This window comes from Oreochromis niloticus, linkage group LG13 (assembly GCF_001858045.2).
Source record: "Oreochromis niloticus isolate F11D_XX linkage group LG13, O_niloticus_UMD_NMBU, whole genome shotgun sequence".
Taxonomy (NCBI): Eukaryota; Metazoa; Chordata; class Actinopteri; order Cichliformes; family Cichlidae; genus Oreochromis; species Oreochromis niloticus.
Window position 1 is genome coordinate 9,149,582 of NC_031978.2, and position 16,615 is coordinate 9,166,196.

Sequence of the window (16,615 nt, forward strand, 5' to 3'; positions counted from 1 at the left end):
TGCTGCAACTCATCCTGTCAAACCTGCAGCTTGAAGTCTTCTCTGCACAGTTAAAACTGAGAATGCTTATTACGACCACTATTAAGCTGTGCTTGAAGCTGTTGCCCTGTGAGCCCCCTATCACGCAAGCTGTTAACTCCTAGAAACTTGTACTCTGATTCAGTTATGGCTTTGGGTCTACCAGACCTCTTCCTGTCAGAGTTTGCCCCATTTTCTGAGTGCCTTTTGATGGTGAAGGAAACTGTACTCACTGACGCCTTGAGATTCTTTGTGATTTCTCTGTAGGACTGACCTACATTTTTAAGTGTTATGATGTTTTGTCTCTCTTCCATTGTTGATTGTCTTTTTCTCGCCATTTTGGTAGCAACACACTACTCCCTGCAGCACAATGCTGTTCAGCTGATGCTCACGAGGCTATGGTACCACAGTATGTTCCACCACTGCTTTTATGCAGACAGAGGCGCTTGTAAGCAATCCAGAAAAGTTGGAACACCTGTAGGAATTAGTAGACCAGCTTTTAAGGCTTGATCAACGTCCATTGCTGCAGAACAGCTTTAAATTGTTAACCCATTATGTGTTCCCCGAAAAAGGCCTTTTTGTATAATTCTGAAATGTACATTACTTTTCACTTTTGGGTAACCTTACCCTTTTTTTTAACCTCTGCCAGTTCACCACTTACCTTTCTACCATTTCAAGCTATCCATTCATGGATTTTTACGACTGGAATTGCAATAAATAACTGGAAAAAATTAGGTGTTCTAAAACGTTTGACCTGTAGTGTATATTCATAAAACATGAACATGAAATTACATTTTCCTCTTTTTAAACCATTCCCCCATCCATGATTTATATATATAAAAAAATATGAATAAAACAATATAACTGATAGGGATAAACCATAGAAGAAAAGGTCTTCATGCATGCTCAATCATCCAGGTATGTAAATCCCCAAAAGTTGATTCTGTTCATCTGGACGTAGCGTTTTCAGTGGGAGAAACGTTTCATTATGCAAATGTACTGTTAATAAGATTGGGGAAACCTGCAGTCAGCTGAGACTGAAGAAGTCACTTGGATGAATGACGAAACGTTTCTCCCACTGAAAACGCTACATCCAGATGAACAGAATCAACTTTTGGGTAAAGAAGAAAAGCATACAGCAGACACGTCTCTGCGTATGATAATTGCCAATGCTTCTATTATAATACACACTATGCACATTTAGGGATGGGAAGTCAAAACCACGATAAAATGGAAATATTCATGACAAAATTCGAGAACGTCTAGATCAGGGGTCCCCAATCCCAGTCCACGAGGGCCAGTGTCCCTGCAGGTTTTAGATGTGTCCTTGATCCAACGCATCTGATTTAAATGGCTAAATTACCTCTTCAACATGTCTTAAAGTTCTCCAGAGGCCTGGTAATGAACTAATCATTTGATTCAGGTGTGTTGAAACAAGGTGAAATCTAAAACCTGCAGGACACCGGTCCTCGAGGCCTGGAGTTCGACACCCCTGGCGTAGGCCATTAAGTGGGTAACCCCTGTACGTCCTATGATTGACCACTAGAGGTCAGACTTGGATTGCAACTGGAACAAGCCATGTACACGAATAATAACTGTATTGTTTTTCTAGCTAACGTGGTGGAACCTGATGGCCATCACTGCTATAACTATTACTAATACAAAAGCTGTTAAGTTGGGCCTGAAAATACTTAGTTGTAATTAAATACAAAAGAAGTTAGTGACAAGTGATTAGATAGAAGGCTTAGAGTAAAAACCATTCAACTTTATGGCTAAGTTATTATGGCAAGCAAGCAATTAAATAAATAATTAATTACAGCTCTTAAAATCCAGCCTAATTCATGTATTTTTATTTTTTTCAGAACACATCGTGTACATTTAACTGGATGTATCCAGTAAAGGTAGAAAATACGGCAGTAGTTCTCCACAGGTCACGTGATCGGTCAGTAGGGAAGAGCGTGACGCAGCTGTTACCAGCATAGTGAGAAAGCATATTCTGTTTTGGGCGGAAATAGTTTTGGACCGAGCGGACCATCTTGTCTACAGCTGCTGAGTCCAGTTCTGTTTATTGTAAACTCTGTTTCTCCTAGTATTTACTAATGTTAATGTGCTGTTTATTCTCCTTTCGGTGTAAGCAGTGATTCAAGTTTTAGTTAGGCATATGTGTGGAGATTAATCCTTGTACAGTCTTTAGTATTTCCTTTTACAGGCTACTACTTCATAGTTAACTTCCTCTGAAAGTCTTACCCCCAGAGAGACTTTCTTTCTTTGTAGAAGCGTTTCAAAGAAACTGTGTTATTAGCTGTAGATAAGATGTCTTGATTTTGCTATTTGATGCATTTTCTTAAATAAACCAATCACAGTGATCACGCTTTGGGGGGTTATTGGGCAGTTTCATCGCCTGCGTAAAATCTGCGTCATCGGTGCATATATATGTCTCTTGACGTTTCTTCGGTTAACATTTATCACCCAGATTGAAAATCGCAGAAAAATCCACAGCTGCTATCGTTCATGTCGAGATTTACGACATCTAATAATCTCGTGGCGCTGGTGGTGCTGCGCCCTTCCCGTCCGATGCGTAAAAGAGCACCATGACTAGCAGAGCACCGGCAGGCTTCACACACTTTGCCAGAAAGAGCCAAGCCGGCGTGAGAGTGAGTTGAGTAACAAAGAGAGTGTGGGAGAGCCCTCCCCCCGTCAAATGTATCGATGGATCCACACCTTCATAACCCAACTCTTCTTCAGCCTCGCGCAGATGGCCAAAGTGTCCAAACCAGACCGTGAAACTCTTCAGCCAATAGATTAGTTATTTAACTCTTCATCCACTGCTTTGTTGTACTTAGCGTGTAGTGAAAGTCAAAGTAGCCACACACCCTCTGGCCCCAAAGCACTTGGCTACACGTGAATGCCTGCCGGTCTCCCAGCGCACTCCACGCTTGCGCTAGTTATGCCATGCCGCGAAGTCATACCGGCGACGAAAGCGGCGGCAGCGGGATCTGGCTAAAGACCTCGACTGGACGTCGGGGGCAGGACTACCCACTGAAAGATGTGGAGTGCGGACGGCAGACTATGAATAACGTTGTGGGAGTCGGGGACGGTCTCCTGTCTCCAGCCGCGGCAGGTGCGGTGGGAGCGGAGAGGAAACAGGGCGCCCGCCTGAGTCTGCTGGGGAAGCCGCTGACCTACAGCGCGCAGAGCAACCGCAGAAACGCACGCTACCGGCGGCTCCAGAATTACCTCTACAACGTTTTGGAAAGACCGAGGGAATGGGCTTTTGTCTACCACGCTTTTGTGTGAGTACTTATGCTTGTGCAGCACAGAACTAAACACTACAAGTCATTTAGAATCTCATGTTTATGCTTTCCGATTAAATAGGAGTTCCCCACCTCTGAAAGCTGAGTCAGTAAAATATTTTGTTAGGCAGGGATAAAAGTGAACACACAAGATATCAAAATCTGTATTAATTTTTCAGCTGATGATAATGATCAGTTTGGGTCATGATACATTTATATATCACTATCGCTGTGGTTTCTTATCCTGTGGAAGATGTTTGCATCTTCTTCTACCCATCCAACATGTCAAAAATCATGTAAACACTTTTTGGTTTAACCTTATTTATCTTGAAGGTCTTATGTCACTTGTTGATGCATTTAAATTGAATGAATATGTCACTTTTTTGAATGTGTCCACCTGTTGCTCCAGTCAAGGTGTGCAGAAAAGACTAAGAACACAAAGCTGAAAAGGTTAGAATATAACAAGCATGTGTGCTAGTGTTCAGAAAAAGCAGACACAGTACAATGCTACTATCCTCCAGGACATTATTGGTAGCTCCAGCAGTTTTTGAGCTCTTTAAGATGGTCAGCAGACTGTCAGCTGAAAAAGGAAAAATGTAATAACTGCTGCTCCCTTGCATGATCTTGATTCTTTCATCACTTCTTTCCACAGAGAGTGGCACTGGGAAAGGCCCTGAAGGGACAATTTTAAAGCTGACATGTTGCAGTTCTTAAATTCAAACCAGTCCTCTACTGACCACAGCTTGTTTTTTCTTCCTTTTTGGTTATTTTTCTGGTGTGAAAATGCTTCATGATCAAAATTTCTGATTTAAAAAAATAGCATCCAGCTTCCTCTTTCTTCATGCAGTTTCCATTAGCCATGGATTATTGCTAACATTCAAGCAAAGCTTGCCTTGCTCATAGCTGTCAAGATCCAGCTAAACTATCACGATTTGTTGTTCTATTGCTCTTACGAATCCTAGGATGTTTATCAACATGACAAACACGTACTGTAAACTCTATCTATTATCCACATCCAACAGTTGTGGTCATATTTTTAGAGAAAGCTGTTCGAGCACTCATATACAGTGACAACCCTCAAAAATTCGTCTCTGCTTTTCCCTTTTTTTGTGCAGATCACCTGTCAGTAGAAGTGTGTAGGTGGTGTTGGTGCACTGATTAAGCAAGAGATTCTGGAAGTAGCTCTTATTTCACTGTCTGCTGTGGTGGCTGTTGATTCTCTCTGTTAAACACAGGCTATGCAGTAAACCTATGCAACTCTTTCACACACATACCAGTGGCAGCATGGTTATGGGTACAGATTAAAACACTGGATCCATTCCTTATCCCAGCCAAGTCCTGTGTGAAGAGAAGGAAGAGGAGCTGTCAGAGGAGGGGCTCCACAGCCGGATGCTGACGTTTTATTTGCACAGGCAGGACAGCTGAGGTCGCAGGGGTTAAGCTGTTACATCTACTCACGGCCGCAGCCTCCCACACTTTAGTAGTTTTGGATCAGCTGCACATATGAAATGATTTAAAAGTCTCAAACAATTTGCTTAAGTGAGATGAAGAGAGCTTTGGAAAAAAATACTCCTCTGTGTCAAAAAGCATGTGTTTTAATGTCCAGTGGTGGAGAAAGAAAACAGAAACCTAACAAAGCAAAAGACAGGGGCAAAAGTAGCTGATTTAATTTACTTATTGTAAAAAAAAGCCGGTGTAAAAAGAGGTAGATGCATTAGAATATTGCAAATTTTTATCGTGAAGAGTCAAAATAAGTGTATGGTTCCTGATTAGAATAGCGTTCCGTTGATTTAGAGGTAGGCCTGATGATTTTGAAATAACGGAAGTCCTTTTTAAGAGTGCAAATTGAATTTTTAGTCACAGAAAATTGCACTTATTTTTCAGGCTTTCCGTCAGTGTATTGGAAGCGCAGCAGTCTATCAGGCCCAAGTTTACCCCCCACTGGGTCTGTGCATCGGTGATTAAAAAAACAAACATATATATATATATATATATATATATATATATATATATATATATATATATATATATATATATATATATAAAGCTGCAGGCAAGCACAAGCACAGAGACATTTTAAAGGTAGCTAGACAGACAACAGCATCAGGCAATCCAGCAACAACATGAGTAGAAATGTGCATGAGTTTGGTGAGCTTAAAGGTATCTTACTGTACAACGCCCATCTGAATGTCAGATTCTCTAATTGCCGCCACCACTTCTGGTGTTAGTCAGTTTTTAGATCTCTTCTCATGTGTAGTTTGTCCGAAGTCATTAACTTGTTGCTCTGTTATCCAAGAAACCTTTGAAGCCTTTGAGCAACACATATATAAACTTAAGTCACTGATCTAAAAAAAAAAAAAAAAATTCATCTGAATTAATTAATCTTCACACGTAACTGAAGTTAAACTTTGAAGTCTGGTTTTAATTGGATATAGCAAGTCACATCTTCTATTGCAAACTCTTCAAATGCGGATAGTTTTGATCCATCTAGACCACAAATGAAAGCTAGTGTGTAAATGCAGCATCTCGCTGCAACTTGTCCACAGTGTGATGTAGATGTATGGCTTCACAAACTTACAATCGCATGGCTTCACACATGTGTTACTCACAAACACATTCACACGTGGTAAGTGATGAACCAACACACAAACAACACAAAGCGCATGATTTATAAAAGAAAGGTTCCTTTGATCGTTTAATTAGTAAGCACTTATGTTGAAACAGATGCTGCTGTGTGTGTGTGTGTGTGTGTGTGTGTGTGTGCGTGTCTGTGTGTGTGTTTGTGTGTGTGCGGATCCACATCGTACAGATGCGTATGAAAACAGCTGAATGGTGTGTGTAGGTATTTGAATTATAAGTATGTATACTACACTCCTTAGGAATCCCTGATGTGCTCCTGATATCTGCTGATGGGCTGCAGATATCAAGACACTGATAAGCATCTGGGCTTATTTCTTGCCAAATAATGCTCCCACACTGAAACACTGCTGGCATTAAGATTCAATCTCTTAATGAGATGGCGTGTGTTGGGCTAATCACATTTGCTGAAATGGGTTCCAGCCACAGTCTGCATTTGTGTTCTATACTCAAAAGATGATTCCTTCCTGTGCATGTGTTTTTGTGTGTATGAGAGTAATGTCTTACCTATTCTTGTGTGAGTTTAAGATCATACATGCAGCTTTTTCTGTACATTGACATGTCTAATGTTTATGTATCGTGAAAGCATTTATTCACGACATACGCTGCTATTTCCGCAGGTTTAAGCATCCATGTTTTTGTTTTCGTGTCTGAGAACAAGTTGCCAAACACTGAAATGCTTCAGTGTTTATGTGAGATTGACTGAGTCACACATGGTTTGAGTGCACCAGCCATTGATTCCAGGGTCATTTTGGTCCGCTGACAGGTAAAATGTCAACATCGCCTGATGATTTGCCAGGTGGATGGACACCTTCTCTAATGACCAACCTCTGTCCGCTTTATCTTTCAACCAGACTGGCTTGTACTGAGTCGCTTATTCGTTAACTGTTGACTTTAACTGTGACTGGGACACTTTTAATGCAATGTAATATTTACTATAATGGACAAAAAAATAAATGTTGTCTGTGATATTCATTGGTCTGTCAATTTAAACCTAACTTTAATATTATGGTTTCTCCTGTGTCACCAAAAAAGCTTGATCTTTTCTTGAGGCATCAGCATGAGACACCCCACCATTGGCAGACATATCCTTTAGGCACTGGGTAGGGTGTAGTGATTTCTCATCCATCCATCCATCCATCCATCCATCCAAAACCCTGCAGTTTTAGGTTTCTGTTTTGTGTGTGTGGTCTGTAAATTAACTTTTAATGTCAGCTGCAGAAGGTTAGTACATATCTCAGCATTTTAGGCTACCTACTTGTGTTAAACATGACAGAATTATAGCGGCGAGAGTGGAAGGTAAAGTTTACAAGACGGCAGTAAGACCTGCTATAATATATGTTTTGGAGATGGTAGCACAAACAGAATGACATGAGGTCGAGCTGGAAGTGGCAGAGTCGAAGATTTTAAGATTTACATTGGGACTCACCAGAATGAGTGTATCAGAGGGACAGCTCAAGTTGAGCAGTCTGGAGACAAAGTTGGCGAGGCAGTGTAGAGACGGTTTGGACATGTGTAGAGGAGGTATAGTGGATATATTTGACAAAGGAAAGGTTGAATATGGAGCTGCCAGGCAGGAGAAAAAAAGGAAGACCTCCGAGGAGGTTGTATGGATGTAGTGAAGGCAGACATGCCTTTCACACCTACAGTTAATTTGTCTGCCACCATTTAATGTAGTAAATATGCCTTTGGACTGTTAGATTATGCAGAGAGAACCCATGCAGGCATAACAAAAAGACAGAAAGATTTTCTATTTATCACTAACTTTTTTGTATGACTTCTTAATCATCTCATGTTGATTTCTGTTTTTTTCCCCTTGTGGTATCAGTGCACTGCCTACTCAGACCCACCATGTCCAAGTTTGGTTGTCAGCTCAGAGGCAGTGAGTGGAGTGTAGCAGATGCAAAAGAAATACCAGTGTAGTTACTGATTCAACACAACATATTATTATGCAACCCAAGGTTGGACAGAGTAATTGTAGTTGCTTACTATATATGCTGCTAAAAAATAGTTACTTATAAAAGAATAAATATCTAGTAACTTGATCTTCAACATGCATATACTGTAGAATATTGCTCCTCTGTAGAAATTAAGAAGAATTCAACACAAGAATTTAGTCTTTGTAATCTTCCTTTAGAAGTACATTGTGGTTAGACCCTAAAGTTTTTTTGTATTGGAAAAGTCCTTTAGAATCTTTAATACAATAATCATCAAACATGTGAATTGTATATAATATATGTAATCTCAAACAGTTATTGTACTCAGAGGGTATTTTCTCACTCATGAAACTGCAGGTGCACTGATCAAAAAAAAAATTGCGCTCAGATTTGAGGAACTTAAAAGGAATCCTGAAGAGGCTGCTCTTTGTCTCCTGAGATCATGGTGACATTTGAGACACCTGAGCACATAAAAGGGTCTCTGTGTTTAGGTTCCCTCTTGCTTCCAGGTAGGAAGGAGGTGGTTGGCCAGCACCCAGTGGAAAATGCTGGAAGATGCAAAAGGATCTATTTGATAGGGTGAACAGAAGGAGGGACGTGCGTATGTGGGTGACTGTATAAATACTGTCAGGATGCCATCCGGTGTTTGCATGAGTAGATACAGAGTTGCTACCCTATTAAAGATGTTTGGTGTATGTGTGTGAGTGGGTACTTCGTCATCAGTGGGTAATGTAACATATCACAGACACATTGTGTGTCCAGGTCACAAGTTGGCTGTCTGTCTTTCAGGGCCCAATGAAAAGAGGAATGAAGAGGAGGCAAGAAAAGATAACAAACAAAAAAACAAAAAAACAACTGTTACAGCATAAAGGAAGTGGTGATGTGGGAGGGAGGGATTTAAGTTTTGTTTTTTTTTTATGCATGAAAACACATGTAGGCAGTTTTTTTGTCGATTCAGTGTGTTGTGAAAGAAAGGTAACATCTGGCTGTGAAGTGTGATTTCAAAGAGTGAAAAAGAAACAGCACCAGGCATCCTGTCTAGACAGTTGGATACTGGCCTGTATGCAAGATTTGCAAACACAGTGAAAGATGGATAGCAAAGAAGTAATAACTTTGTGAAGGTCATGTCAACAACAGATTTACAGTTTATTTGAACAATTTTATTCCTCCAAAATGAAGTCAAAGAACATATTCAGGAGTTGGACCCAAATGGAGCTATAGAAAAGACACCTTTTCACCTGGTGGTGTGGTTATCAATTAAATCCTAAGCTTTCTAAAGTAACTAATGCATTGTAACAAACTTTTTCTCCCCTTTTGGCTTTTCTATGCTTCACTGTCTCCTGCTAATATCCGACATGGAAGTGTATCACATTTGAGATGAGTGTCAATCTGGTGAAGTCAGTTTTGATGTAAGTAAATAACAGACAGATTTCCTTATATACCACAAACCGATTTCCCCTCAAAATGAACAAATTCGATTAAAAAAAAGAAACTCTTTAAGCTTCTTAGAGATATATGTCAGTGTTGGACCTGTAGTGGGCCACAAATAAGCGGTTCCTTCCTCTTCATTACATCTGTTTGAAAACTTTAATTTTTATTCAGTATCATAAAATCTAGTTGCATAAAATTCAGTGTGTCAGCAGTAAGAGTAACACATTATAGTTTTATGTTGTTATGATGTCACTCAGCTACAACAAAGACCTGTTTCTAAGCCATTTAAAGTTTGATTCAGAGGCACTGCAGTATTCATTATTTCATAATAAGATGCCTATCATCTTTTTAATCAACGAACCTCTAACAGCGTATGTAATAGATAATAGATAAATAGCACCCAACAGTGCAATTCCTAAATCCCCAGATTTAACAATCTAGCTAACTGCTGATGTTCGATCCAGCTCAATGCGTCAGGAATGAGTTACAAAAAAATGTCGGGAGAAATGAGAATAGTTTATTTAAACTGATGATTAATACACGAAGAATCACTTCTGACACACAATGGATCATCAGAAAATCCCTTTTCCCCATCTACGCCCACTGTTCTGCATGATAACTTGTTTTTGTAATGCTTTTATGGCATTTAATTGTCTTATTTATTTGACTCTATTTTGTGTACAGTGCTTTGTAACCAGGCGTCGGTGAAAGACACTTTATAAATAAACAAATACTTTCTTACACTCTTACTGCACTTGTAACCCAGAGCATTTCACTTCTTCTGACTGCAAAGACTATGTAATGTTTCCCATGACTATCGGTTTATTTACACCCACCACATATTCTCCTCAGTCTTCCTGTGTTAAGCACGCTTGCAAATGTGTTGAAAAAAAAAAGAAGTGAGCTAATTAGTCTGTGCCAGAGTGGAGAGATTTGATGAATCAGACTTTGATGTTAGTGTCATCAGGGAACAAGTTGTCTACATCAGTCAGAGCTCACTGGTGAGAAGAAGATCAGAAGGGATTGCAGTGATAAATATACTGTGACATTCAAGCAGGTCAGACGGCAAGTGTGTATGGCAGGTGTGTGTATGTGTGTTGAATGGGTTGGGAGAGAAAGACCTGGAGTGAGAAAAAAAATTGCATTTCTTTTAAAGTGCATACTATGTCTGAGTTTCATATGTGTGACATGGATATAAAGAAGGAACACAAGTGGTTGGAGAATAGAGTGTGTATGTGTATGACCATATGAGTAGGATTGCACTATGTGTCGGTTAGTCTTTTTGCGAGAGCGTGTGTGTGTGTGTCCAAATCAATGTATGTCTGCTCGTTAGTCATCCAGCAGTCCTCTCGTACATCAGTGGAGGTGCCACTTTGCAGAGCAGACTGCAGCGCTGATGGATGGAGACAGGCTGAGCTTGTTGGTCCTCTTGCCCACACAGAGTGCATCACAGCTGGGCACGCATTACACCAGCCTCATTCCCCTGTCGCACACAACTCGGACATTACCCTGTCAACTCTTTTAATGAGAACATGGCTCAAAAGCACTCTCACAAGTACACAATCATCCATGTTACGCTCATGTGCACACATGCACCTACGTCACTAAAAATTCACCCGTGCCATTAGAATGATTTAGTATGCAAAGTATATAATATGCATTCTGTATAAAGTTATTATAATTAGATTTAGGAAATCATTGACTGCCGTGAACTCCATATGCACATGCATAAACATGGTATTGATCTACTAATTTAACTTTCTGCAAGGACACCCATAAGTGTATTTGGAGAAATTATTGTTTTAATATATGATTGTAATATGAATCTGCATCCCTAGATCTTTTGGTGGTCTAGAAAGTTTAAAGTTTAGTTTTCCCCTTTCTGATTTCTTAGTTTTTAGTCACCATTGCATGTTTCACATCATCAAAAAATATATACATTAGACAAAGAGTAAATACAAAATACAGTTTTCCAATTATGATTTAATTTATTAAGGTAAAAAAAGTTATCCAAACCTAATTGGCCCTATGTGAAAAAGTAAGTGCCCTCTACACCTATCAACTGGTTGCGCCACCCTTTTGACTGAGAGTGTGACTTTAAAAATAATTAAGTGCGGTGTTAGTTTTATATGTAATGGGACACAAACCATCCACAGAACATTTTCCTAAAAGTCTTGGCAAATGTGCCACAAGCCTTTGTGTTCTTTTTGGTCAACACTGGTTTCCACTGGTTCTCCTATCGATGCCATTTTTGCCCAGTCTCCTTCTCATTGTTGAATCGCGAACACTGACCTTAACTGAGACAAGTGAGGCCTGCAGTTCTTTACATGCTGTTCTGGGTTCTTTTGTGACTTCCTGAATGAGTCGATGATGCACTCTTGGAGTAGTTTTGCTATGCTGGCCTCCACCTGGGAAGGTTCACCACTGTTCCAGGTTTTCTACATTAATGGGTAGAGGCTCTCACTGGCTTTGTAACCCTTTCCAGACTGATACATACTTTGTTTTACAACAGTTTCTTTAGATTGTGGCATAATGTTCTGTTTTTTGAAATCTTTTAGTCTACTTCACTTTGTCAGACAGGTTCTGCTTGAGTGAGGGTCACTTCACACATGTACTATTCACCTTTTGCCTTCACACACAGAGGGCTTAATACTTTTCCCCTAAGTGACTCCTTTCTTTGTGCCCCTGAAAAGTCAAAACAAGAATTATTAGTTGTGCATAGGAGTATAGCCACGAGGGCCAACAGTGTGAATATTTCAGTAGGTTTTCTGCGTATGTCAGGCAGTTCAGTCTTGTCTGTGCACTTTTTATGATCATATATACACATAAAGTATATTGTGGCAAAAACATATGAGCCAGCTCAAGCCAACACATACTGTGAATAATTTATCAGTGTAGTCATACACATTTTGTGTGGTGACACACTGATTCAGACAGAACAGTACCAGCTCACCCATATTGGTAACTTTCCCTCGAGAAAGAATAACAGGTGCTTGCTTCATGTCTTTCTTTGTTTCATGTGGGACTTTGCCATCACAGACAAATAATTAGAATTGGAAGAAAGTGCTGAAAGTTGAAACAGAGACATGGAAGAGTAGAGAAATAGAAGGAGGGTTTGGCTGAGAAAAGATGAGGTGAAGAGCAAGCAGGAATTTCACTGCCTGATGAGGCAGTGATATGTCAATAAAATACCTGCTAGTTAATTGCCCTTGATGGACTTGTTTTACGTAGCTGTACTAATCTGCTTGTATTCTGGCCTTTCAATAAAACTAAACAAGCAAAATGAAGATATTGCAGTCTGGTATTTCCATGATATGTTTTTTTGGCTATCTTAATTTACCCTGAACTGAACACATAATATGCTTGTCAGTTGATTTAAAATTTAGCTTCTAATGTTCTGCTAACAACTGGAGTTACACTGGGTTAGCCATATGATATTTTTCAGGCTGAAAAACAATTAATTAATAGCTTAGTCACTAGAGGGAAAACGGGGCAGCGCTAAATTATTTATTTATTTATGTATGCTTTTGGTGACTAATTACGAGTAGCTGCAGTGAACAGCTGATCACCCAGAGATTGGGGAACCACATTTGATTGCATGGCAGTTGCACAGACAGACAGAGGCAAGTTTACAAATAGTTGCTGTTTCATTTCTAAACAGACAGATTGTCAACAGATTACAATCAGTCATTCTGCACTGACGAACCCACTCACATGTGTCTGTGCAGCAGAGGACTTGGTGGCCAACTGGTTGTATTCTGGTTTAATTCCCAATAATGTAAAAGCAAGGTTGCCTATGCCATTTTGCAGTCAAATTGCCATTCTGCAACATCTACATCAATTCCTCTACTATTTGTAGAGGGATTTCTGAATTTCTGTTTCAAATCTATGAGATCCAGGCTGGACTCTGAATGTAAGCAGTCAATATTTAGTGTAAAGTTCTTTCTATATAGACAGCAATACATTTGCAATCTTTGCCAATTTATCACTGTTAACAGCAGCTGACTGCAAGTAGGCAGACCTGGTCCACATCTTCAAAGCAAACATTTCAAAGGCTTCAAGATCGCAGATTGCACATGGTGGCGTAAATTATGCCTTGCTGTAGTCTACAGCCAGTTTTTTCCAGAGCAGGGGAAAAAGCTCTGTAAACTGTTTCTGTTTATAACCACAGTATGTAATTAAATTTGTTCATGTGCTATTGTTAAAAATAAATTCTCAGAATCTCTGAGGCTGAGGTACCTTTTCATGAGAGACTCAGGTACATGTGAATTTGTGTTAGCAGCCAGGTGAAATGACTCCACAAATGCAGGATTCTAAAAAAAGAAGAGATATATATGAATAGAGAGCGAGAAAGAGAGAGAAAGAGAGCATTAGCCGAAGTAAAATTGATATAGATTAATAGAATTGTATGTATTGTATGGATTTACCTATTATTCATACAGATTATTTACCTTATTTCCCATACTAGAATAAAAGTGGGATTTGAAAAAAAAAAGTTTTAGTTACATCATATAATCAGATTACATCAGAAATGGAATAAAACACCACATCTGGAAACAACAATACATTTGAAACAATACGTTATATATACTGTATTTTATGCAAACTAGAGCGACTGCATGTGTTTCAGGTCTTTTTTGAGTTCATGACGGATGAACCACTTGAGTGTTAATATTCCATATAGACGACTAAGACAAAGAGATGGATGGGCTGAGGAGCAAAGAGGGACGTCACAGAAATGCGGCATGAGTACAAAATAAACCCAGTATCATTTATGCTCATTTTTATTTCCGCTCTCTCACTTTCCCTGAAGACACAGAGCTAATGCGAGTAGGCGTGTGATTTGGCTTTGCTTATTGTGTGAAGTCATTACAATTCCTCCATTAGAGACAGAAGCAGCAAGAGCTTCCCTCTCAAGACAGAAGTCAGACTTTCACAATCTGTTATCAGCAGTCATATCACACATTTGTCCATCTGTACTACATGTTTATTTTGGTTTTCCTTTGGACATTGACATAGAAAATGTTCTTTAAAGAAGGAAATAGATAAATGATGGTGTTCCTGCAACGTTTTGATTTCATTTAATACGTGTAGATTCACTTTGACACCCAAACAGACTATTGCACGATCTATACGGACGGTACATTGATTATCCGCTACGGTTTGTTTCACCAGAAATTGAAAGAACACCAAACTGACTTCACATGACCAGCTAATAGATGTGACTATAAGTGAGGAATGGACAAAAATACGTCGAGTTGATATTTGGCTTTGGGCCTCTCACCTATCAATCCCTACACAATCACATGGATAAAGGTCAGCTCAGCAGGGACTGAGGAGTGACAATAATGATTTCCACCGCGGGGAACATAAACTAATAGTACGTATGTGAGGTGTGCAGCAGCATACTGATGAAGAAGAGAGAATACTGATGGCTTAAATACAGTGCCTTAAAGCACAATCTGTGTTGAATAATCGCTGAGCTGAATAGAAGTTGTTGTGTGGTAGAAGGCAGGTGTTTTGTGCCTGAAACAGCACTTCACTTCATTTAAGGTAATTATGTTTGGTGTAATTCCTTGAAACTTTTAGTGATAGAGTGACAGAATTTGCTGTGCATTCAACAAGTGATTTTGAGCATGTGGGTAAGCAACTCAGTGATTGGTTTAATTATTTTAACAGCTGCTGGAGACAAGAATCTCGTGTGTGAACATAAACGGATTTGTGCAAGCAAACAATGAAATTCATTCATTATTAGATTTTGGTGTCTCCACAGTGCAGTGGTTTACGCATTCATCTAACAAGCAGACACAAATTCCATTTGGAGTTATTTCAGGAAGGTTATTCATTTTTTAAATAAATAAAACCAACAATATTTAACTTATGGAAGATACTTTAATTTGCCTTTGTATATTAAAATACCTTGACAACTAAAAATGTGCTCATTTGTTCTTTTGTTCCTGCACAATTTGTCAAACTAGATTTATATGTAAAGTCAATGTAAAGTGTTTTCCATAAGCTATATTTTGCTTACCTATAGTTGCAGGCTCAGGCTTGTAGCTTAGGATGAACCCTGCTGCGTTTTCTGTTTGGGAGGTATTTGCATATGTTACCCCCAGCCCTCCCCCACAATAACACTGTTTAGTTTCATCATAAGTGAAATAAATGTTTAGGAGAGTTTTGTAGTTTTGATTAATGTTGTTGCAGGTCCAGCAGGTACCAGTAGAGGCTGATTTAGGTCACAGATTGATCTGTTTTCTGTTAGAGGTTTCTTTCTTTCTTTCTTGCTCCTGGTCTTCTTTCCTATTTCTTTTCTTTGTGGGAGGAAGTAAAAACACTCTCTTGCACATGCACACTTGTACCTGTATCTGAACCTCTGTCAGCCATATTTACAGTCACATTACACTAATGAAAATGATGAGCTAATGAAGAAAAAGATGAAAGATTAGGTGACACATAAGATTTTTTTGGAACTTGTTATAACTGATTAAAAAATGATTTGATAATCATAATGATTGAGAAAGAGATGGGTTTTAGGCTCAAGTGTGTGGACATTTGGGTATAATAGCGTGGTGAAATGCCGTTCCTAATCATGGTTTCCTCCGCAAATCAATGCTTATTTACATTTTAGTGTTTGTGTAAGTGAATAAGGAGGATGGGTGGATCCTTCATTTCCATTAATAATAATAATCTTTAGTTCTAAATCACTTTTTAAAGGTCAAGTTACAAATTGCTTTATACAAAACAGTCAAAAACGTGTGTAACCTTAAATGAGGTATGGACATCATTCCTTTGAGAACTGTCAAAGCAGGCAGGTTGGACTCAAGCATAGGCTGAGAATATAATTAAACAGTTCTTTATTTACAGACACCAGGTGCAATAAATACAAGTGGGGGGGGGGAGCCAGGGGTAGGTACGCGGGAAGGTTCAGGAAAACAGGTTCTTCTCACTTGCACAACGATCACCACTCCACATGTTCCGCTCTCTGCTCACTCGTTCTGCTCGGGGAAAATCCACTCCACACTTGCCACGCCAGATTCCCAGACACTCACGCTCAGACATCCAAGATACAGGGGTCACGGGACGGGTCCAGGGAATCTATATACAAGTTACAACCAGGAAACCACAAAGAAACTCAGAAGATCATGAACCTGGGATTTACACTAATGTGCTTTACTCAATAACCCAGCAACGAGAAGCTCTGAGCCACTGCTTTAAGTAGTGGCCGGAAAACAGGATGATGAGCCACAGGTGAGTGATTAGTCACAGGTGTGTGGGTCAAAGGCGGGAGCCCACGGTGAG

At 39.5% G+C, this 16,615-nt stretch overlaps 1 protein-coding gene across 11 annotated transcripts in view; it reads left to right on the top strand.

Moving 5' to 3' along the window:
- The first annotated feature begins 2,009 nt into the window (after window positions 1-2,009).
- LOC100708763 (potassium voltage-gated channel subfamily KQT member 5) overlaps window positions 2,010-16,615 on the top strand; it is a 112,092-nt gene continuing 97,486 nt past the window's right edge. For 4 of the 11 annotated variants that reach the window (XM_013268475.3, XM_019367034.2, XM_025897536.1 and 1 more), the window contains exon 1: window positions 2,013-3,311. In XM_013268475.3, the coding sequence (XP_013123929.1) occupies window positions 2,971-3,311 (341 nt within the window). In that variant the 5' untranslated portion in view covers window positions 2,013-2,970. Of the gene's footprint in view, window positions 3,312-16,615 lie in introns of all 11 variants that reach the window. The other 7 variants (XM_025897535.1, XM_025897534.1, XM_019367035.2 and 4 more) reach the window with 4 other exon arrangements.